Source organism: Uloborus diversus, chromosome 2 (assembly GCF_026930045.1).
Source record: "Uloborus diversus isolate 005 chromosome 2, Udiv.v.3.1, whole genome shotgun sequence".
Taxonomy (NCBI): Eukaryota; Metazoa; Arthropoda; class Arachnida; order Araneae; family Uloboridae; genus Uloborus; species Uloborus diversus.
Genome location: NC_072732.1, coordinates 116,956,269 through 116,980,193, shown reverse-complemented (window position 1 = coordinate 116,980,193; position 23,925 = coordinate 116,956,269). Strand labels below are relative to the sequence as shown.

General features: G+C 32.2%; 1 protein-coding gene across 1 annotated transcript in view; it reads left to right on the top strand.

The window, feature by feature from the left end:
* The window catches only part of LOC129217271 (polycomb protein eed-like), a 65,753-nt gene extending 42,236 nt beyond the window's left edge, over positions 1 to 23,517 (top strand). Inside the window, exons 11-12 of the mRNA XM_054851539.1 lie at positions 16,054 to 16,127; positions 23,234 to 23,517. Coding sequence (XP_054707514.1) covers positions 16,054 to 16,127; positions 23,234 to 23,366 — 207 coding nt within the window. The 3' untranslated portion in view covers positions 23,367 to 23,517. The remainder of the gene's footprint in view (positions 1 to 16,053; positions 16,128 to 23,233) is intronic.
* Positions 23,518 to 23,925: the final 408 nt, after the last annotated feature.

The following is a 23,925-nucleotide window of genomic DNA, read 5'->3' as shown; positions in this document are numbered from 1 at the left end:
TTTCTCCCCCAGAGGAAATTTTGTAAAACGGATATAAAATTCTGCATTTTGAAGCCTTTTAAAGGTTAATTGGATAGACATAGAAATTGATAACTAGATTATACAGTTGTACAATATTGTTCAAACTTAGTAAGAAACAGCCATTTTAAGTTTGAAAGAAAAAATAAACTATAGATTTCTTACTGCAACAACCTTTTTTTAATTATAAGTAGTGCAGAAAGTGAAAAGGAATAGAAAGGTAGTGTATCATTTTTTTTCCTGGCTAAACAGATTAACAATATGCAGTAGAAGTATTTGGAGCTCATTTTGCTTAGGATTTTCAAAGACGTATCTAATTATTTTCAAGGACTCTAGAATAAATTAAATTATTTAACGCACTTCATTTGTGCTTTCCAGTCTCTGATATTTTAGTACTTGATTGTAAATTTTTACAGTCCTGTTCTAACTTTGTGAGAAAAAGCTATTTTAAATTTAAAAGAAAAAAGAAACCATATATTTCTCATGACAACAACTTTTCTTCAGTTGCAAGTGGGGCAGAAAACGAAAAGAAATAGAAGTAGTGTGTATTTTTTTCCGTGCTAAACAGATAGACAATATGCAGAAGAAGTAAGATAAAAGCAATCAATACAAAAGAATTTCCAAAATACTGCATTCGGGATTGAATAAATAGCAAGAAATGAAACATGTGAGTCACAAAAATTTATTCCAAATAATATGTTACCAACGTGAGAATCGTGATTTTTACACTTTTAATACAGGATGTGGCAAGGAACTGAATTTGACATATTTTGTCATTCCTCCCCCTCTACCATTTGTTAGAAATTTTGAAATTTAAGGTTTGTAGCCACATGTTTCCAAATATTCAAGGTTTTCAAGTACTTAAAAATGAAATTAGTTTTTTCAAGAAATTCCCATTTTTTAAGGAACGAATCATGAAACTTTTTGGGGAGTTAGGGACTCACTTCAAAGCAGGGGCCCTAAGCAATAGCTTGTTTATCTTATAGTCAAATTCGGCCCTGTTTGTAATTCGCTCTTACCTGCAAATTTTTGCTTGATTTTTTGTAATTTTTACGAAAATTCGTCAGTTTTTACGGTAAAAGGATTTTTACGATTTTACCAAACTTTGTTAAGTTTTTATAAACTTTTATAAAATTTCAGCAAATTTTTCCAAAACTTTTGATGACTCAATTATTTAGATTTCAATAATAACAAGGACTGACTCACTTAGACTTAGATGATTATGACACCTTACTTTTTAAACAGTATTTATAAAGTAAGTAAAATTGTACTCTCCCTCTAAGTAAAAAGATTCATTTAATCAGAATACTCAGATAACTGAAATTTATTCAGTGTGTGGTAGTATTTATTTTTTCTCTCTCTCTTTAAAAAGAGAGAGAGAGAGAAGGGGAAAAAAACTGTTTTTTAGAATTTCTCAAAGGCACAAATAATACTTGAAATGTGGACATAAATCATAACAAGTAGATCGTTATTTTAACGCGAATGGGGGGGGGGGGGGGTCCCCTTTGCTTTAGGTTCTAATTTGTTAAAATAATCGTCAATTATTATAAGTGTTGCAGTTTAATGTATAGCTCGTTTAGCCTATATTTTCATTCATATACTTGCCTAAATGGTTTTCAGTCCAAAAAAGTGAACTTAGACACATTTTCAGCACCTCAGTGACAGCTGTACTATTTGTATTTAATGTTCGTTCCCTACCCCCCCCCCCCCCCCCCCCCCGCTCCTCTTTTCTTTTCTCCCATCAGAAAAGGACATTCGCTTTTCCCTTCATTTTTATTGAACTATTAAAAAAAGAAAAGTTGATTTTTTTGTGAGATTTTGGAAGGTGTGTTGTTACTATAGAAAGTCCTCCCAAAACTGGGGGGCATTGCCCCTATGCCCCCCTATAAATCCAACCATGCCCTTCTAAACTATTCAAAAAAGAAAAAAAATATGTTTTTTTAAATTTTTGGAAGATGTGTTGTTACTACATAAAGTCCTCCCGAAACTGGGGGGGCATTGCCCCCCTCTGCCCCCCCCATAAATCCGCCTATGGATACGAGTGGTAAAGGTATCAGTTTAGATATAAATTCAAAGAACAGTGGAATTACTGCTTGGGTAATGAGTGAGGAAGAAAAAATTTTGAAGTTCGAAATTTTATGGATTATACATTTGGTTAAGAGTAACTATTCCTTCAAATCATCAGATTCGGTGCAAGTTTTGTTTCAGCACATGTTTCCAGATTCAGATTTGCCTAGATGTATGTAACTTAGTGACCGGAAAATATCTTATGCTATTTCTCATGGTCTTGGTCCATACTTTTTGAAACAAATAACTGATGAATTTCAAGAAAGCTCACAATTCTTCAAAATTATGTTCGATGAAACTCTCAATGAACAGAATTTCAAACAATTAGATGTTTTTGTGAGGTTTTGGAGCATAAGACTGGAAGAAATAGCTGAAAGTTATATAGGAAGTGAACAGTTGAGGCATGCAACGGCTATATGGTAGGGATGCGACATCGATGTCGATGTTTTGGAAACATCAATGTTTTTGTTAAAACATCGATGTTTTTAACATCGATGTTTTACTTTCGATGTTTTTGAAACATCGATGTTTTGGTTTCGATGTTGATGTTTTTGTATTATAATTGAAAATTGTAGTAAAATTCTCCAATTTTGTCGCTAGGTAATTAAGTTTACTTATGAAATTGCTCCAAAAATTTCATTTATTTGCGCACATTTAAAAAGTTTGATTTTTCTGTGTAAAGGATAAAATTTTTGGGAAGATCGGTACAAGATGGTAAAAGATAACTGGAGGGTGAGGAAGAGGTCAAAGCTATTGGAAGAACTCGACACTGGTAGTCTGTTGCCAGAACTTACAGTCGATTCTAAGGCTCCGAATCTTAAATTAAAGGAGAATCCTATATATTACTACGGTGAATATTATAACTGTAAAAATTCAGAACTGTTAAAAGTTGTGTCGAAGTATTTGATTGTGATGGCGACTTTTGTTTCATCGGAAAAAAGAGTTTTTTCTCTGCCTGGTACAGTAAAACCTCCGAATAGCGGACAGTCAAGGGACTAGAAGTTTTGTCCGTTATTGGGAGGTGTCCGCTATTAGGAGGAACTACTTAATTTACCTTTTTCAAAATGGACTGTTGTTCAGTAGAACACAATCGAAACAATTGCGAAAGGTTTACTACATTTTACGTCAAGTGTAATTCTTAATAAAGGTATACTGACAGCACACACTTGTCTTAAAAAACATCTAATCAATTAAAGTAATCAGTTAAAACAGTTTGACATCTCTTTTTTGCATTACCAACGGCGGCGATTCGGCAGAGCAACCCCTCCACTCCCCCCACACTTTTTATGGTTAATTTATTTATTTTTTCTCAAGTATCACTATTGCATGATTGACATTTGGCAATATAACCTTGGGTATGGGCAAATCTTTTTCATGTCTAAAAATTAAACAACCCAACAAAACCACAGCGCCATAAAGCCGACTACTACTGGCGTCGGTCTGCTCAATTGAATCTCTCGAGAGCCCTAGTTAGAAAAAGCGCCCAGTTTCCGGCGCTTCTTTCACTCTTTTTTATCTTATTTATCTTAACTTTTGAATAGTTATTGTGCACAAAATTCATTAAAATCTTAAGAAAAACGAACGTTAATTGTTAGACTGACATCAGTTTTCACTTATCTGCTTCAATACTCTCAAAACTAGCCGTTACAAAATTATGACTTTTTTTTTCTTTTTCATTTTTTGCTGCCCGCAAAAAGTACCATGCCTTTTTTTTTTCTGCCCCCAACTTTTAAGCCCCAATCGCTGCCTCTGCCCATTACCATCCTTTTAATTTCAAGAAACAGTGATAAGGAAATGGGGGGGGGGGGGGGAATATCAGTTGTGGAGGATGAAAAGCTTTGTAAGGCAAGCAGTTACTAAGGTATTCTGTGAAAAAAAAAAAAAAAAAAACGGAAGAGCTACGATCGCAAGGGAAATTTTTTGTGAAATAACTGTCCGTTATTCGGAGTGTCCGTTATTCAGAGTGAATTACATGGACTGGCCTATATTGAAGGACTGGGACTTGCAAAAATGTCCGTTAATTAGAGGTGTCCATTATTCGGGAGTGTCCGTTAAGGGAGGTTTCACTGTATAATAGTCAGCGAAAAGAGAAATTGCTTAAACACCAAATATTGGGAATTACTTTCCGTCTACCCAGGGGCGGATACAGACTAACATTTTAGAGGGTTCATGCTAAAGAGTGACCCTCCCCCTCCCCCGTGAATAAACTTACGGATTTTGGTATGAAAAATTTCTGAGACTGCTTAGGTGTTTAAAAAATACCACATCGGTCAGGAATATGGCACCTGATAGGACAAAAACCTCACGAATAAATTTTATAAACAATTAAAAGAAGTAGTATTTCAAGTATTTACTTTTAAAAATAATTCAGAAACTGAAATCAATTACATTTTATCCATAACGTGTTTGAATACAATGCGAACGGATATTGTCGATGTTTTAGGGGAGGCCATGACACCTATGACCCTCCCCTTGTATCCACCACTGCCTAGGTGGGCAAACACGACACTCAAATTTTACATTTCTTGCACGGTAATAAATCCTAAGCACTGATTCAAACTAATAAACTATTTAAAAATAAACTCAGCACGACTAAAAACTGAACTATCTAAAAATTATATTTACGGACTCAAATGTTTTATCGATTGAAGCGATGCCTGAAGCTTTGGGCATGGTTTTATAAAAACTATGGTTGATTAAATTTGTTGCTTGTAAAAAGCAAACGGGCGTCAGACACTTCTTTGTTACCTTTCATTATAGGGGCTCCTGAACCCAGCGCCGCAGACTAACTGTCTCAAGAAAAGCTATTTTTTACTGTCTACATAGTTTAAATACATAAGCTATAAATAAAAAAATGAGTTTATCCCCGCCTCCCACCCCAAAAAAAATCGAGAACTATTTACTGTTTCTTAATATGGTTTCGGTGCGGCTTTTTTTTTTTCAAGATACTCAAATCCAATGAACCTTGAAACAGATTACAAAGTATTGTCGCAGATTTTGATGAGAGGAGGGGGTCATGACCCCCATGATCCATCCCCTCTCCTCCTTGTATACACTTCTTACGGTTTCGATCAAGTTTTTTATTTTTTCGGGCAAACATTCAAACACTGTTGCGGGTTGAGGGGGGGATTGTAATGACCCCCTCACTTGTATCCGCCACTGTGTCTACCCCCAACAAGCCGTCCCTCAATTACTCACAATTTGTGTTTAATTATATAGCACTAACAGTACAAAACATATTTCTTGCTCTTAATAATAATTGTCGAACTTTAATATAATTTGCTTAACTCTTTCTCATCATACAACTGACTGTAAGTGCTATGATATATTTTTTTGCATATTTAACTAGTTTGTAATAATTGTTGCATGTCTTATTATCATTTTTTTTCTTATTATAGTACCAAGATGTTGCAAAATTATTCCTATTAAATTGTATTCATGATTTGCGGTTCAGTAGTTTCAATATATTCGTTGGGTTCGTATTCTTTTGTATTGCTTAAATTAGACGCAATGCCAAAAGAATTCCCTGATCCATTAAGAAACATTTGTTAGAGTTTATTATCTAAGTAAGTTTGTAGTGTAGTATATTAAGAAATGTATGTTAAATATTGACAAAAAGATCAATGTTTTAAAACATCGATGTTCGGAAACATTCCAACATCGATGTTCTGAAACATCGATGTTTTGCCATCGATGTCGCTCCACTACTATATGGATATATCTAACAGTATTTTCAACATTTTGAGGCTTTCTAAAATTGAAATAAAAAATCTACGTATGTTAGGGTCAGATGGTCCTAATGTTAACAAATCTACATCTAAAGTTATATTTTGACCAGGAGGTCAAAACCTTCCATGAATTTGGTTTAGTGAGCTTAGGTCCCTGCCATTTGCACATTGTGCATAATGCTTTTGGAAAAGGTATTGCAGTAGATCCTTTTTGTAACATAACAGATTTTCTAAATAATATTCAATGTTGGTTTGCCAAATTTCCATCACGCAAGGAGGATTTGCAAATCATTGTGGAAAAATTTGGTTTAGATTTTTTAAAGATCCTGTGCTATGTCAGTAACCGATGGTTATCGATCACTCCGGTTGCCGAAAGAGCCCTGGAGTTGCTTCCAGTTTTGGGAGAATACTTTCTTCAGGACTTGCCAAAAGACAATCCCAGACTGCTAAAAAATGACAGATATGCCAGTATAAAAAAAGTTTTAGAATCTCCTCTGACACCAGTATATTTAAATTTTATCATTAGTGTAGGAGTTGTATTTGAAGATGTATTAAAATTATTTCAATAAAAATCTACATTGATTCACATTTTGTACGATGAGCTCTGTAAAATGTTAATACAGTCGCTCGATATAACGACCATCTCTGTCCCAGAGAAAAAGGTCTTTATAACGAGTGGTCGTTATAAGAAGTATAATTTTAAAAAATATACACAGTCATCATGCATGCCCCGTTGTTCCATAAAGAAATGGTACTTTTCAAACATTCCAGTTAAATGCCCAAATTATTTTTATCATAGGAATTTTTAGAAAAATCGTGTGCAAAATACTATGACAGGGTATTAAAGAACTTTTAAAGTAGAAAATATAGAAAGGAAAATGTTACACACTTACAAATCTGCTACCACTACACTTTATGAAGATAAAACCAGAAACAGACGTTTGCCTTTTTAGCAGACGTGATTTTTGCAAAACATTATTTTCCGTTTCAGATATAGGTGATAAATTGTGTTTTTTTTGTTTTTTTTTTTTGCTTTTCAAAGAAACATTTAGGAATCTGGAAATTTCTCGATTTTTCCTCCCATTATTTTTCGATGCTAGTTGTGGTGAATGGTAATTCCCCCCCCCCCCCTCTCAAAGTTGGATTTGACATACATTGAAATCTTCAGGCAGATGTCCGTAAACAATAAACAAGGTCATTTCAAGCTACAAATTTGTTTTATTGGGAAGAACACCAGAAATAGCGTCCACTGAATTTGGTCGTTGTATTGGATTAGACGATACAGAACGGTCGTTATAACAAAGGCGAATTAGCGTAAAGTTCATAGGAACAAAGTTGGGACTTTTACCACTGGTCGTTATAATGGGACGATCTTTATAATGTGTGGTCGTTATACTGGGCGTCGACTGTAAAACTTAGGAGACATTTTATCAATGAATCAGCATTAGAAAACAAATATGGTGATGATTTAGCCGATATCAAAATAATAAAGAAGTGTTTCATTTGAAAAATATATATGTGGGCAACAATGCCAAAAAGTTAATAAGTCAACTCTCTCCAGCTTCAAAATCTGAATTTTTAGCAGACGCCAAAGAATTTTAAATAAATGTAACCTTATATTTGCAGAAAAATTTACCTTTGAAGAATAAGCTTTTAAAAAATTTTAAGATTTTGCAGCCACTTGTTAGAAAAGAACCTTCACGTGTTACATTACCATCTTTAAGATGCTTTGTGAACATATTGCCCCAAGTGATAGCTGAGAACGCAGTTGACAAGCTAACAGATGAGTGGCTTCTCTATGCAAATGATGATGAAACCCTCGAAGACTGGAGCTTTAATAATGGCGCTTGGCAAAAAATTGATTTATATTGGAAAAATGTTCTTGAAATAAAAAATAGTGATCAGCTTCCAAAGTACAAATATTTGGGATTTTTAGTCAAAGCCATTTTCACCTTTTCACATGGTCAGGCATCAGTGGAAAGAGGTTTTTCTATCAATAAAAGAATGCAGACTTCTGAAAGATCCTCTTTAAGCCTTGATGTTATTAGAGGATTGAGGTTGATAAAAGATTCAGTGAATGGCACTGCAATAAATGCTAGAATTACCAAAGAAATGCTTCAATTTTATAAAGATGCATATTCAAAATACAAGATGCAAAAAGAAAAAGAAAAACTTGAAAAAGATGCAAAAAACCTCAGGCAATAGAAAACATTCCAGCACCCCCCAAAAAAGATAAAATAGTGGAACTTAAAGAAAAAATAGATTCTACTCAATCTATGATTGATAGTGGCAACCAAAGATTGAAAGATGGACTTAAAAACAAAAGTATGCATGAAATAGAAGCTGCTCAAACTCTGATTGATGCAGGAAATAAAAAATTCAAGCTTGCAAAAGAGGAATTGGAAAAAAAGGATTAGCTTAAAGCTATCCACAAATTTGTAAATAATGAGTTGCAAATATTTTTAGAAATGTAAATATCCTTTGTTCAATTTAGATGGAAAATATTTTTAAGCAATCTATTTTTTGAAAAAATATTCTTTCTGGAAGAAAAGATTTGCTGAACGGTTAAGTAAGTTTTTATTGAGTTTTCTAACTGGAAAATATGCAAGACTGAAGTCATTAATAATAAGTATAATTATAATGTGGCAATACAGGGTATTACTATTGCCTGTATAAACTATCAACAGGAAATAACCAATGTTTTATAGCACAAAATATCTGTATATTTGTGCTACATTCTTGTTAGTTCTCAACACAAAGACGGTTTTATTTATTAATATATTTGTAACACTTCTATCCCTGCAAAAATTGTGAGTTGCTCATTAATTATCAATATTTCACTTTGTTAAATTTTTTTTTTCCTGTCTATAAAGTACACTGTTTTTTCAAAAATTCTTTTTTCAACTACAAGAAAGTCATTTCAGGTGTAAGTTATAATTTTGTTTGAGGGTTTTTCTTAAACAAAATCATTGAAAGAATAACTAAATAATATATTATTTCTTTTTTCATAGCGAAACTATTCGTATAATGTGTCCTATATTTGTCCTATATTTTGTGTGGAAAATGTTCTATCTGTGACAAGTCGATCACGTCTACCCCTGCAACATGTAGGGGCACATGTGAACAGTTCCTATATCCTCTCCGTAATATAAATATTAGGGTTATTGTGAGTGCTGAAAAAGGGTGTAAAGATTTTAAATTATTGTTTTGCTACCATCGGTTGCCAAATTCATTGTTAATTATTATTATACATTATTTTTAAATAATTTTTTATTTTATTATTTTTTAATTATAAAATTTACAAGTAAAAAAGACAAAATATTTTTCTTTAACAAAAAACTTAACTTTAAAATAATTTTAAAATTCATCATCATATGTGTATGAAACTTGAATGTGCTATAAACAAGAATAAACTTTACATAATAAAATATTTTTTGCATTTATTCTTATAAGTTTTCTTCTTTTTGATTCAATAATTAGAACATGCTACATAGCTTTAAAATTTAACAGTGAGCAGGTTCATAGAGTTCGGAAGAAACATTTTTTAACGGACAATTACTGTACAATTTTAACTGACACAGTATAGGTTAAAAACAGTTTCGTAACTATTGGGTCTAGCGCCCCTGGCAAACTGAAGAAATTGCCCTCCCCCCCCCCCCTCCCGGGGTCCTCCACATGGGAAGTCATCAAAGGTCATTGCAACTTCCCAATTTTTTTTTTTTTTTTTGAACATTTTGATTAATTGATTTGTCAAATAGGAGGCAGCATTGTAATTTTTTTTCTTATTTTCTTTTTTAGAATTGTTTTCAATGATGCCAATGTTCCTTCTCAGTAGATTATATATACCCCCCTTTTGCTCTTTTTCTTGCAAGTTTTTTTTTTTTAAATGTTTTTAAAGCATTTTTTAAAATTCTATGTTAAAAAAAAAACTCTTAATTTTTTTTATCAGTTTAAATGACGCTCCTCCCCCCCCCCCCTAGTTAAGCTACTGGTTACAAACCCTTTAATGTGTTTGGTATATAAGCATGGGCACCCATATGCAAAACTGTAAGGGGGGCTCATATATTTTAACCATTGCTTAGCAGGATATTTTTCCCATGGAAACCAATTTCAGGACGGATTAGAGTCATAAAAATTTGACATTTTTAATAACTTATTCGATAACAACTGGAAAAGAAATGTTTTTTATATTTTTACAAAAAAAACGTGCTAAAAGCACGGAAGTTCTAATTTCAAAGGGAGGCTCGAGCCCCTCCCCCCTTGCCCCCTATATGGGCGCCCTTGTATATAAGTACATGTTTTATATTAAGGAGTTCAGGCCGAGGAGTCAGTCACCTTTCTCACCTTTAGTCACCTTTTGAAAATTTGGTTACTTTTAGTCACCTTTTGCAACTTTTGTCACCTTTCTCACCTTTTTTGAAATGTCTTAGGATTTTTTTTTTTTTTTTTTAATAATTAAATCCTTGAAAAGTATCTGAATGATAGCTTTAACAGTGAAATTAATTAAAAAAGCAGCATTAAATATGCCCCCCCCCCACCTTGTTGTTGTTTAAGAAAAATAGCTATGCTACTGGAAAATCCAGGATTTTTTTTTTTATTGCTTGCAATTGCACCCTATGAGCAGAACCAGTCTTTCTATCCCCCTTCGACCGTTAGACACATTTTCCGCAAGTCTCGTCTAAACGCCATTTTGTTTCCTATTGTGTTTCTGGCCATAGTGTTGTTCGACTAAAGTTCAGCTGTGCAATTTGTTTCTACACACTTTGTTGAGTGAATGGTCATCGAATGCAAGTTGTCTTCCGTGTTTATCAAATGACGTCATCTGAAGTCTCTGAATCTCACACTCATCTCTAGCCAGGCATCTCTAGCCAGGCGTGTTACTTGCTTGTTTTACTTTTACTGACTTCGAAAGTCGCGACTAAGCAGCCACAAGCGGTTCGATTTGAAAAAGGAGTGATGGGTTAAGGAGGCATGCCCCAATGTCTTCTTTGAGCGCGAAATAGGGAAAAGTTTTGGTTTGTGTTTATAGTTTCACTTTGTGTTTGCACAGAAATGGTTAGTTTGGGTTTTATTTTTGCTGCGCAAGTGCGAAGTGAACTTGGTCTGTGTAAACATTTCTTAACATTTCCTTTTTTAGTGTGTCTCAGAGAATCTCCGAATTTTTTTTTATTAGGTTTCAATGCTTTATATGGCTAGTTCCAGTAAAAATAAAGCTTTTAGAAGCAGATGCTAGCTAAAAGCTTTATTTTATGTGATGGCAAGATTGATTTTATTAAAGTACGGTTTTAACATGGTTTAGTAATGTAATGATTTGATTCTTCCACATTCATTTTAAAAAGCTGCTGATTTTATAATCCAGAGATTTTATAAGTGGCGGTTAGTGTTTATTTATTTATTGAATTGGAACAAAAAAACTGCTGTAAACTTGTTTGAAACAAAATGCACAACGACAGTATTTTTGATAAATGTGATATTATTTTCCTAGATTCAATAAGGAATAAATTTATGTTTAAAAAAAAAAGAAAAGAAATAAAAAAAAACAGTTAACCAACGTATCTAACAAATGAGTCAATGAGTCCCGATTGAAAAAAAAGCAAATGTACCCTCAGATTGAAAAAAAAAACAAAAGTACCCTCACATCGTTATCTTTATCACCCCTATTTTTATCAAATCAGAAGAGACCATGACAGTATTCTTGCTTATTCGGCATTATTTTTTTTTTCCTAAGTCTGATAAGTTGGGGATTGTAAATTGACTAGGACCAGTTTAGCTGGGCCCACAGCCTGTTGCTGGTCGTCACTTTTGTATTTGTAATTATTAATAACTTGATTTAACACTACATTTTTTACCTCCATTGGACATGTCATGGAATATTTTCAGAGCTTGCTAAAAAAATAAAAAATAAATAAAACAAGAAAGAAAAAATCATGAACATTTTCAGGCATATGAAATGATATTTTCAGTTTCGTACTTCAACATCATTTTATTTTTGCATTGTAAGTACAATTATCATTTTGTTAAAGTCTGATTTTTCAAATTGGTTTTCTCAGTTATTCTCTACTGTCAAGACTTTCGATTTAATATTTATGCTTTGTATTTACTAAGAAAAAAGAAAGAATGCTGATAATTTTTCAATAAGCTAAAAAAAAAAAGAGAGAAAAAAACAATACTAAAAATGTGATTGAATAACATAAATTATATGTTCAAGAAATGCATCATCTTGCTCTTTACTTCACAATTTCAAGCTTTATTATGTTGATTATATATATTTATATATATAATAAGGTTACATAGAGTTTACACTGAAAGTTTTTTGAAAATGTTTTAAAATTTTTATTTTACTACTTCTAGCCCTATAATATTCATTTCCAAAATTGTAAAGAAATCTTTACAAGAAATTATAGGCTATTTTGGTAAAAGTCAGTAAAAAGGGATAATCCTTTTCTGTTTTTTGAGTTCTTAACAAATTGCTTTTGGTCACCTTTTAGTTACTTTTTTGTCACCTTTTAGTCACCTTTGTTTTCAAATTTGTCACCTTTCTCACTTTTTTCAAAGGCCATCAGCAGTCCTCGGCCTGGGAGTTTTTTGTTGAAATATGATGCTTCTCCTGCATTTTGCAATTGTGTTCATATGTACCCCAGGCTTGTTCACATGTGCCCCCATATAGGGGCACATGTGAACAATTAAAGACATTTTTAAAAAAATCCATAAAGCAAATAAATACTTTCTTGAAAAATCTGAAAAAAATCTAGGGCACAGATAAAAGACTATTTAATCATGGAGACACAATTTCTCTGAAAAATTGATAATATTTTTTGAGAAATTAAGAACAAAAATTGTTCTCATGTGCCCCGCTTTCCCCTACATTCTTTTTGCTATTTAACTGAGATTGACGTAAAAAATATGTTATTATTTTTATTTGAAAGGAACAACGTGGAAATCCCACGTTGAGAAGACTGTTGAAAAGGTATGCAGACGTTTAAACGTATTGACACGGCTGGCGGGCTGCAAATGGGGCTGTAGTCGTAATAAGCTTGAAATTACATATAAGACGTTTGTTCTCCCATTAATGAGCTATTGCTGTGAGGTACTGAGCACTGCATCAAAACATGTCCTGAACAGAGTTGAAACTATACATAACCAAGCACTCCGCCTAATAACAGGAGCAACACCACTGGATGCATTGTTTTTATTTACTAATTTCAGATCAATAAAATCATACATAGAGGAGAAAACTCTACTTTTATTTGAAAAAATGCAAAGAATACCATTTAGAAACGAATGGAAACCGGAGTTGCACCCAAGATCTCTCAAAACGCAAAAGGAGTTTGTGCAGTTTGCGCTTGATACAAAACGAACGTATAACATCAATTCTAACCTACAGTCGCTCCCTTTACCAACAAACCCATGCGAATACAAACCAGTGAATTATGATTTAAATTTGATACAGCCTGTTTTAAAGAGTGAGACTGACCAAGTAGTTCTTAGGGCCATTGCTCTGGAGACGATTTACACTAAATACCCCGAAAGTGAATGGATACATATATATACCGATGGGTCAAGAGTAGCAGACCATATAAATGCAGGTGCAGGCGTCTACAGTGAGCACTTTTCTTTTTCTATTCCTGTTGGTAAATATGCCTCTGCATTCGATGGAGAGGTAAAAGCTATACACCTGGCTCTAGATCAGTTGAAATACCGTGATTTTAAACTTAAGGGATGCGTTGTCCTATTGGATTCTCAAGCGACTATTGAGGCGATAGCATTGATAAAGAGCTGCAAATCGCAGGAAATTTCTGAATGTCGCAGTTTCATTAACGATCTGGTGCAGCAGAATAATAAAGTGGTGTTGCAGTGGATCCCTGCACACCTGTGGGATTAGAGGAAACGAGCTTGCTGATGCTCTGGCCAAGAGGGGGTCTGCTATTATTCAACTACCAAATGAGCCAGTCTCATTCAATGCAATAAAGTTATATATAAGGAAAAAATCAAGAGTTTTTTTTTTTGGCAAGACCTAAAAACTAGAAGCAACCACAAAGTTTGGTTTATAAATCGTGATTTTGTCCCTTCACCACCAAGAGCAGAGTCAGTGGCTTTGTTTCGACTTTTAACTGGCCATGACTGTTTACCAAAACATCTTTACCGCTTAAAGATTGTGAAGAGTCCCAATTGTCCCCTTTGCAATTCAAACGAAGAAATGGACATTCGTCACTTGCACACTTGCACCCAGCTTTCCAGACGTAGCCTGTGTGACCGTTATTGGGAAGCAAGAGAGCGTATCAGCAGCTAAATATTTCACTCTATTGTTTCTGTATTGTTCCTTGTTCTATGTATTGTGTTTGTTTTTCCTATTTTGTTCTTTGTAACCTTTTCTTGCTGCCAGCCATTGGAAATAAAAAATTTTTATTTGAAAGTGATTATTGTAAATGTTAGGCAACAAAACCCGTTTGCTGACAATGACAGTTGCCATTATTTAAAGAAAGTTAAAAAAACAAGCAAACTAGCGGGTCGGTGGAAGTAGCTATTACATAAAGTGAAAGTTCGATAAATAGAGAAGCCAGTTAGTTGCCAGTGGTGCTTATTTTCTTATTAATAGGTCTTTATACATAAATCAAACCAACTTGTAGTGAGTTATTATTTTTTTTTTTTTTAATGTAAGAAGAGTAATCGAAAATTAGAGAAAAGAAAGAAACCCGCAGGTATGTTTTTCAACGACTCTGACTCCTTTACCCCAAAATCAGTCCGACTCTGACTCCACAACCCTGTTTAAAGCAACGTTAAAGAAAGCAGTTGATCAGAAAATTACTTTTTGAAGGAGATTTTGAATCTGGTACAGTTTTAACTATTGAGTTTTGGAAAACTATCAACATCAAAGACTGCATTTATATGATCAGTGACGCGTGGGAATCTTTGCCGCAATCAACACTAAGACGAAGTTGGCGAAAACTTTTACCGAATTTTTCAAGTGGTGCAGATGTAAATGCTACAGACATTGAGAAAGATATTGATACTGAGTTTTCAAGAATTTTTAGCACAATGAAAGGCTTTGAAAATTGTGGTGATAAAGAAATCACAGATTGGTTGAATTGTGACATGGAAGATGCAGGCTTCCAGTTGCTCAATGATGAAGAATTAGTAGCAGAAGTCCGGAATTCTCGAAAAGAAGAAGATAATGAAGATGAGAATGATTCTGGAATAAATAAGATAAGTTACAATGATGCTTTTGAGAGTTTCTCAAAAAGTATTGTTTGGTTGAAACAACAGGAACAGTGTGATTCCTCTAAACTCATGTTCTTAAGAAAACTTCAGGATAGAGCTGCACGGCAAAGGATGGCCAATTTGTACCAGATAAAGCTTTCATTTAAACCATTGTAAATTTTGTTTCAGAAATAAATTAATTTTCATTTATAATTTGAGTTTATTTAACAGTTAAAATAGCCATAACAGTTGAATGGCGATACTACACATTAAACTAAATGATTATAGATGAATTCTCGATTATCCGAAGTAGGTTCGGCCCCAATTACTTCGGATAATCGAGGTTTATTGTATTTTTCCATTTTTTTTTCTTTTTGTAAAAAAGTCAAAAGTAAGAAGTTTACTGATCATGAAAGAAGGTAGATCGTAACTTTTTTGTCAGCAGGATTTTTTTTTTAATTGAAAAAAAGTTATGGTAAGAATAACAACAAAGGAAGACCTGAAATTTTGTCTTATGTGATGAAAGAAGACTTTGCAAACTTACATCTACCGGAAAATACTCAACTACAAATTGTATTCTGAAGACAAGTTTTAAATGTTTGACAAAAAATGGCATATAGCAGAATTAAGAATCTGGAAGTTGCTTGCATACAGCAAAATTGAGGCAGTGAGAAGCAAATGGATGTAAGTGGACATTTTCAAGTTTTGAGTAAAACATGTTTTAAGTTCTGGTCTTAGGTATGCTTTAATTGAAATTTTTTCTAACTCATGCTGTATAACAGCATTTACCAGAGCTACTAGTATCGTCTCTTGCCCCAAAACAGAGGGGATGTTCACCTATCATTCATACTGGTTATCTCCAAATTATTAATTTTGACACTTTAACATCCCTTTGCTTCTCAGTGCCTCAATTGGCTATGCCGAAGTTGCTACATATTCACAAATATTCAAAAATCTCACTCACTGTATTTTATCAAATAATTAATCCTTATTTTTTAAATATTTTGGCAAGCAATAAATTTTTTATTCTATCATTGAACAGATTTTGGCTCTCGGCAATCAGGTTGGACGAGCCTTTGTATGGGATTTGGATGTTGATGACCCTGGATCAGCAAGGTAGTATTTTCAACCTTAAACTAAGTAGTAACGTATCCTTATTTTAGGCTATAACAGTGGTACTGAACCTTTTATAGTTTGGGAAACCCTTCGAGTTTAACTGTTTTTCTTGAAAGAAACCCAAAGCATGAGATTTTTTTAAAATTACTTGGCTAGGATTGTTTTTGATTGCAGCTGGTTTTTTTTCTTCAAAAATTTACTGTAAAGATTACTTTCACTAGCTATGTCTTCATAAGTTGCTGTGGTTAACTATACAACATTTTCTCTTTCATTGAAATCCTAAGTTAAAATGTTCCAAAGAATTTTCTTTTGTGATATTTTCTGCACAAGAATTTTAGTCATTTTTTAGAAAAATTTATAAAACATTGGCAAAAAAAAGTGAAATGCTGAAATTAGTTTCAAAAATGTACATCAATTTAAAATGGCACAAAATAAATTATAAAAGGTTAATAGAGCATAAAACAAAATATCTTTCATTGAATCTTTTTTTAAGGGTATTGGGCCAGTGGCTTCGAAACGCGGCGAACGTCTCTACTGGCTTCATTAAGTGGTGAACGTCTCTAAAATACCGACGTATTGAAGCCAATGTGGTGAAGCCAAAAATTGGCTTCGAAACACCGTGAGCCATTAGAAGTTGTCTTCAGAACATGGTGAACTCAATTGTATATATATATATATATATATATATATATATACATATATATATATAATAATAAATGAATAAGTTATTTTCGTTTTCATCATATTTTTAATAATATGTTATAGAAAAGTTTCTTAGGATTTTCTATTATGCAATTTTTTAAATTTCAGAAAATTATTGTTAAATTTCAAAATTTAATTTAAACTTGTTTGTAGTGCTTCATAAAAGATTAAACAATCAAATTGTTCAATATTACGTGTGAAAACATCAGATCAAGTAGTATATGTATTCAGTTATTAACTTGATGTAAATATTGAATATGTTTACTGTGGCTGCGTTTTAAGAACCTCGCTCTTTTCGTGGCTATTTCTTTTTTTTCGCAAAATTTATGTCACGGTTATAGCTTTTATGAAAAATGCAAACTTTTCCTTTCATAAATTTTAAATAAGTATAAAAATATTCCTATTATGATTTAATATTGTAATTTATCTGTTCCCTTTTTAGTTTAATCTGATGACTAAAAAATATCTACGTGCAATCTTTCCACTTTTATTGCGTAATTTGTTGACGGTTTCATAGTTTTATTCTTATTTTTTTTTTTGAATGATTAAACAACATAATTTAATGTTTTTTAACGATGTTTAGTGTACCTAAATCCATACATTATTAGAATATTACTGAAATTTTAGTTATATGTTCAATTTAAAAAAAGTCAATTGGTTATTAAACAGTCTCTTTGTTTTTCTTCCTTTATTTTTATTTTATTTATTTATTTATTTTTATTTTTTATTTATTTATTTTGCTGTTCTTTCTGTTCCATCATACAGCAGTCAAAAAAGGAGAAGCATAACTCTACACCTTATACAGATTGTACGTCGTACGATCCAAAAGTTCGGGGGACAAGCTGTATAAAACCTTACCCAAAATAGTTCACATTACCTAAGCACATCCACCTTCAAAGGGCACCTTGAGAGACTATGTACTTCTGCCAGTTTTTATATAACTCTTGGAAACACTCCTGGAAGCCATTTTCGGCTACCTTCTGTGATGCAGCTTTATCTTCTCCTGACGGAAGAAAGCGGCGTCCATGCAAATGTTTTTTGCTTGGAACAGGTAAGAGTCACACGGAGTCAAGTCCGACGAGACGTTATGTTATTTGTTTGTCATATCAACGTTGGCTGAAGTGCATAGTCGTTCAAGGTGAGTATTTTGTAGATAGACATACTTCGGTAATGTGAACTATTCAGGGTAAGGTTTTAAACAACTTGTCCTCGAACTTTCAGATGATATGACGTATATATGAGTTTTCAACTTACTATTTCATAACATTTTTGAGTGACGCAAGTTTATGCGCATGAAGCCATCACAAGAGAATTTGTGATAATTAACTAAGGAGGCGTTCAAAATAGATATTTCGGTCATCTATATGTTCTTAGGTACATATGCATGTACAGATGTGCCGAAAAAACTTGTGAAGTATAAATTGGGTGATCGTAAAATAAAAATTTAGGTTGAAATCTGATTTTTTCTTTTTTTTTTGTAATTACAATTTCTTATTTGTAGAAAGGAAGTAAAGTGAAATGAATCAATGATCCTTTAAATCCCTGACAATCTTATCAATTTATTTCTGTTAGATTTTTTTTTTTTTTGCCATTCGCAATCAGCCATTTGGAGGAAAACAATCGGCTATCTTTGAACAACCGGCATCGGCCCATCGGCCAAAAAATGTCATCGGTCGAGCCCTAATCTTCATACCAGGATTCATATATCTGATATTTGAACTAGAATCAATAAAAGCTAACTGCATCCTCAATTTACTGTTGCTTGTTTTCTTATATTATTATAATACGTAGACTTAAAGTTAATTTTTGCTTTCATTATTTCTATTAGAGATGTACCGAGTACTCGGTAACTACTCGGTACTTGGCCAACTTTTGATCAGCTACTCGGCCAATGCTGAGTAGTTGCAAAAAATTGAATATTGCCCAAGAGAGATATTAAAATTTATAAAAAAAAGAGCAAGCATATATATAATATTCTGCAATCATTTGCAATTCAAATTTACAAGCAAAATTTAAATTTTGAGAATAATGAAGTTTGTAATGCTTCAATGGAATAAATCTTTATTTTAATGTCCCCAAAGTTAATAAAACTTTTATATTAAAAATTGTGCAAAAAAGGTAAGTATAGAAAATATGGAATTTTTATATTAAAAATGGATTTTCGCTACAAACAAAAATTAGTTATAAGAAACATAAAAATACCTTTGCTTAAAAAATAAAAGGAAATAAAACAACGTTAAAAGCACAGTGCAGACACGTGTTTTGGCATTACAAGGAATTCCTTTTTCAATGCACAAAATGTGAGCTTGTGGATTTAAAGGCATCCGACAAAAGTCGGATTTTTTTGTGGAATGTCTTTACATTCTTTAGCTCACATTTTATGCACTGAAAAAGACGTTCCTTGTAACGCAGAAACACTGGTCTGCAGTGTTCCTGCACATTTTTTTATTTGCTTTTAAAAATTATTTATGTTTGGGAGACTAGAACTATAATAGATTGGTATAATTTGTTTTAATTCCAACTTAATTAATCATACCTTTTATTTATTTATTTTTTAATTTTAAAAATATTTTTTTTGTAGAATTTTTGCCATAAACAAAATTTTTTAAATAATGTGTAATTAAATTTCAACAGGAATTTAGTTTTAAAAACTATTATATGGACAAGGAGGTCTATACTACAATTCCAGTAAGTTCAAAATTCATCACATGTGTGTCGGTGGTTCTTCTTAAAACATAATTGGCTTGGTAACTCTGCCGAGTAGTGAAAGGCCAAGTACTCGGTAACTCAGTACTCGGCCGAGTAATGAAAGACCAAGTACTTGGTACTCGGCCAAAGTGCTACTCGGTATGTCTCTAATTTCTATATAAATATACATTTCATGTAAAAATTTGAGAATTTCAAATGAATACGAAAATTAATGAAAATAAAACATAACTAATTTTGATATTGGCTATTATATTGAACATTGGCTATTATAATCATGTGCTGTGTAAAATTGATTACATGTGGGCTCAGAAAAATCATGTAATATCAAAACATGAAAAAGTTATTTAAAGCCTACCTATATTGGCAAACCCTGCTTCGTACTACCTTCAAATCAGTTTTACAATACAAATTCAAATTTTATGCCGTCATCATTTTTTGTATATCTTGTATTCATTATTAAATGTAACAATGCCAAGCTCCCACTGACTAATAAAGGATTTCCTACTTGATAGCACCATCTGTCAGAAAATTAATCAACAATAATGTAAAGCAGCTGTAAAACAAACATCACGTGACTGAAATTTCTATAAGTTTCTTTTTTTTCCTTCCCTTACATGCCAAATACTAACTGTATAAAAAAATTCCAAGAGCTTCAACTGGCAATAATTTGTAAATCTCTACGTAGTATAAAATGAGTCTCCAAAAAGCGTCTGTTTGTGTGAACGTGAAAACTCAAGAACTACCTGGTCGATTTCGCTGAAATTTTCACGGTAAATCTGTTTCAGCACCAGAAAGGTTTGCAGATCAGTTTGAAAAAAATCTAATAAATAGTTATTTTATTTATTTCAATTTAGGCTCTATTTTCACATAAATTCCCGAATATAGGGGTAAAAAATTGCTTGCATATTTTAATATTATATATCATTGGAAAGGGTAGAATTTTCCTTGTTTTATGTAATTTGTTTCAATGCTGTAACTTAATTACAGCGGCAGTTTAGCTCAATTTTTTTTTATGCTTAGCTGAAATTTAGGCAAAACTTTCTTCATTTAATCTATCTATGTAAAGTGAAAGAACTGTCCCACAGTTTTCGTTTTGACACCATTTAAAAAGGCGACATTTTTTACTCCAGATTTTTCTCGACCTATGGTCGAAGCTTCTGTCTTCAAAGAAAAAAAGTTACAAGCCGTTTTAAATCAAGTTCCAAAAATCTCATCTCAATTCAAGTTGTTAACCATTTTATTTTTCGTTTCCACCGTTACGCTTTTTGAATCCATAGTTTTTTTCCTTCTTTATCATTTTAATTTTGTAAAATTATTTTATTTTGTGTTTCCATGGTTACGCTTTTTAAATTTATCTTTCTGATTTTAATTTCTTAAAAGTATTTTGATATCTGTCGTCATTGTTTAAAGGGGAAATTTTGCATGATGTTTTTTTTTCTTTTATTTAAGCCTGATTGTTGAATATAAGTCATCTGACACAATTTTTATTTTCAAGGTAGAATGTGCAAAGCCGGGCAATGCAACTAGTTATTAGTATAAATGGGATGAAAATTTCAATATCGCATATCCTTGTAACTTATACTCCCTTAAAATTCAGGCTTCATGTTTTATCCATAACGAAGTTACAGGGGGTCAAAGGTGCCCCGAGTTGCTTCAAGAACACGCGTGGCACAGCTGTGCTTTTGTTTGACTAAACTTGGTTTGCTTTAGCTGAACTTGGGTTGTGGGCTGCCGTGCCTTCATATTTTTTAAAAATAAAAACCAATGTTAAAAATGGTACCACTTTATTTAAGTAAGAAATTCAGCTTACCGTATTTTTCTGCGTATTATCCACGGGCAGCCTATAATCCGCAGTTGCTAAAATTGTCCTGAAGAAATAAAGTGCTTCGTATAATCCGCGGATAATACGATATAAAAAAAATAAAGTTTGAATTTAACATACCATTTGAGCAACTAAACGTGAAAAGGTAATTACTTTGAAGGCATAATCAAAATTAATCTGAAGTATAATCTAAAATATAATGATTTCTTCTTGAAATCATGATAACAATACACTAATTACTCGAAAAACAAAAAGTCAAGACAAAGGAGCAAACTGTCTAATCTTGTGCAAATGGCTTCAAAATTCACTGTATTCTTGTTTATTTTACATGGCTGGAATTGCATACTAAGAGGAACATTCAATCAACATAAAATAACCAACATATAGGTGGGCAGCGAGAAAGAACATACAAGCTTTGTAAAATGAAGAACATTCAGTCGGCGTTCAATGAATATGTTGTATTGGTGAATTCTACTGTGTAACTATTGAGGTTCAGTATGCTGGTGTTAAGAAAAAAATCACAGATAATCCACACATCAACATTGCTTTTTTTAACAGACAATCAATGTATTATATGCAGGAAAATACGGTAGTAAAGTCTGTTCTAACCAAGGTTGGCAAAAACCCGGGTTTTTTTTAAAAAAACATGGACCCAGGGTTTTTTTAAATAAAACCTTTTTTTTAAGGAAATGTGGGTTTTTGTCTTTTTTTAGGGAAAATGTGGGGTACTTGTAGCATAAGTATATGGACAAAGTGCAAAAATTGTCTTCGGGTAAAAAAAGCTGGAAAACTAGTTAAAATTCAGCGTTTTCTGAAGAAAAGTGTAAAAGACAAAAAAACCCAAGAATGGTGAAGTTTCAGATTTTTTAATTTTCATTATTACCAACAGTTAAGGCGAAGTTACTTCTTGAGTGATAAAATCTATTGTTCGTTTTTAATTACTACACTTTTTTTTTTTGCATTTTACTTTATTGTATTTCATTTTGTTATGCAAAACTACTGTAGAACCTCAAGTAGTTTAAATCCCTTTTTACTGAATTCCCGCTTAATCAAAACATTTCTTTGAATTTTATGTTGCCTGTTTTTCTATTTCTGTGTACAGAGTAAGAAATATTAAACTTTTCGTAAGATAATGAAAATACTTTACCTGTTCTGTTTTCTGTCGACCGTTAAGAAAATCTGTTTATTTCTATAAAAAAAACCTTGTTTATTCGAGATTTGTGACGTGTTGGTTAGCAGAAAATAATTCACATGAAAGCCTTTTAACTAGATTAGTTTCCTCTGTAAAATCTACAAATATTGACAAAATCAGACGTGAAAGGACTTGGTCAAGATAATTTGAGTTATTTATTGACCAGTTTAAGAAAAAAGTTAAATACATTTATTTAAAATCTTTGAAGTATTTTTTTAATGCCTTTAAGAAATTCTATTAAAGTTCAAAATTCATTTTTTATGTTCATTGTCTGTGGTGAAGAACAAATAAAAAAAGTTTAAATTGTGAAAATATTTAAATTAATTAATTTTTTTAAAAACTTCTCAGAAAATTTTAAAAAACCTAAAAGTGGGCTAAATAATGGGTTTGTTTCAAAAAAACCCATTGGGTCCAATTCGGGCAACCCTGGTTCTAGCATGAGTCCTTCGTTGAGTAGTGAAACAACTGCGTTCAGGGTCTAAATTGGAGTTCTGCGCACCTTGCAGCAAAAAGGTTGATAAAAGCATACTCTAAAAAATTTTCCACTTAATTGTTGCAAATAAACTTCAAAACAAAATTCCTGTTATATATATATATATATATATATATATATATATATATATATATATATATATATATATATATATATATTCCCCTTATGAATTCATTTTTCCTCCACAGATGTACAGTGTTAACTCATCCAAAGTGTAACAGTCCTATCCGACAAACAAGTTTGAATAAAGATGGCTCAATTTTGTTGTGTGTATGTGATGATGGTTCAGTATGGAGATGGGACAGAATAAGCAAAGTTTAATGCTCTGTAAATAGTTTCATGTAATAAATTTTTTAAAACATTTTACTTCTTAGTATATCCTTTTTAAAATTTATAACTAAAACATTTCCTTTGATGAGTAATTGTATGTTCCAATGATTGTTATCTAAATTAACATAATGTATCCAAGATAAAAGAATGTACAAAACTCTGTATAGAAAGCATGCCTATTCAAGTTGAAGCCTTATCCAAGGCCCAATGAAACGTGACAAAAATTGTCGCAATACTCTATTATTTATTCATTAAATTTTTTTATCCTTCTATTATGCTTTAAAATGTATTTTCTAAGTGCAATATATCTGGGACATAATCAAAGTCAATTATGCTAAACTAGTAAGATTTTTGGAATTAATTTCACTACTTCTTTATCCAATCATGAAATTTTTTGAATGTCCACATTAATTTGGCAACCCACTATAAACTGAGATGTAACTTAAAAGAAAGTAGAGAAATCAAGAGACTAAATGTTTATATTAAAAACAAACATTTTATTAAAATCTGTACAGAAAGGCAAAACAAATGCCCTTTAATGTAAACCTTC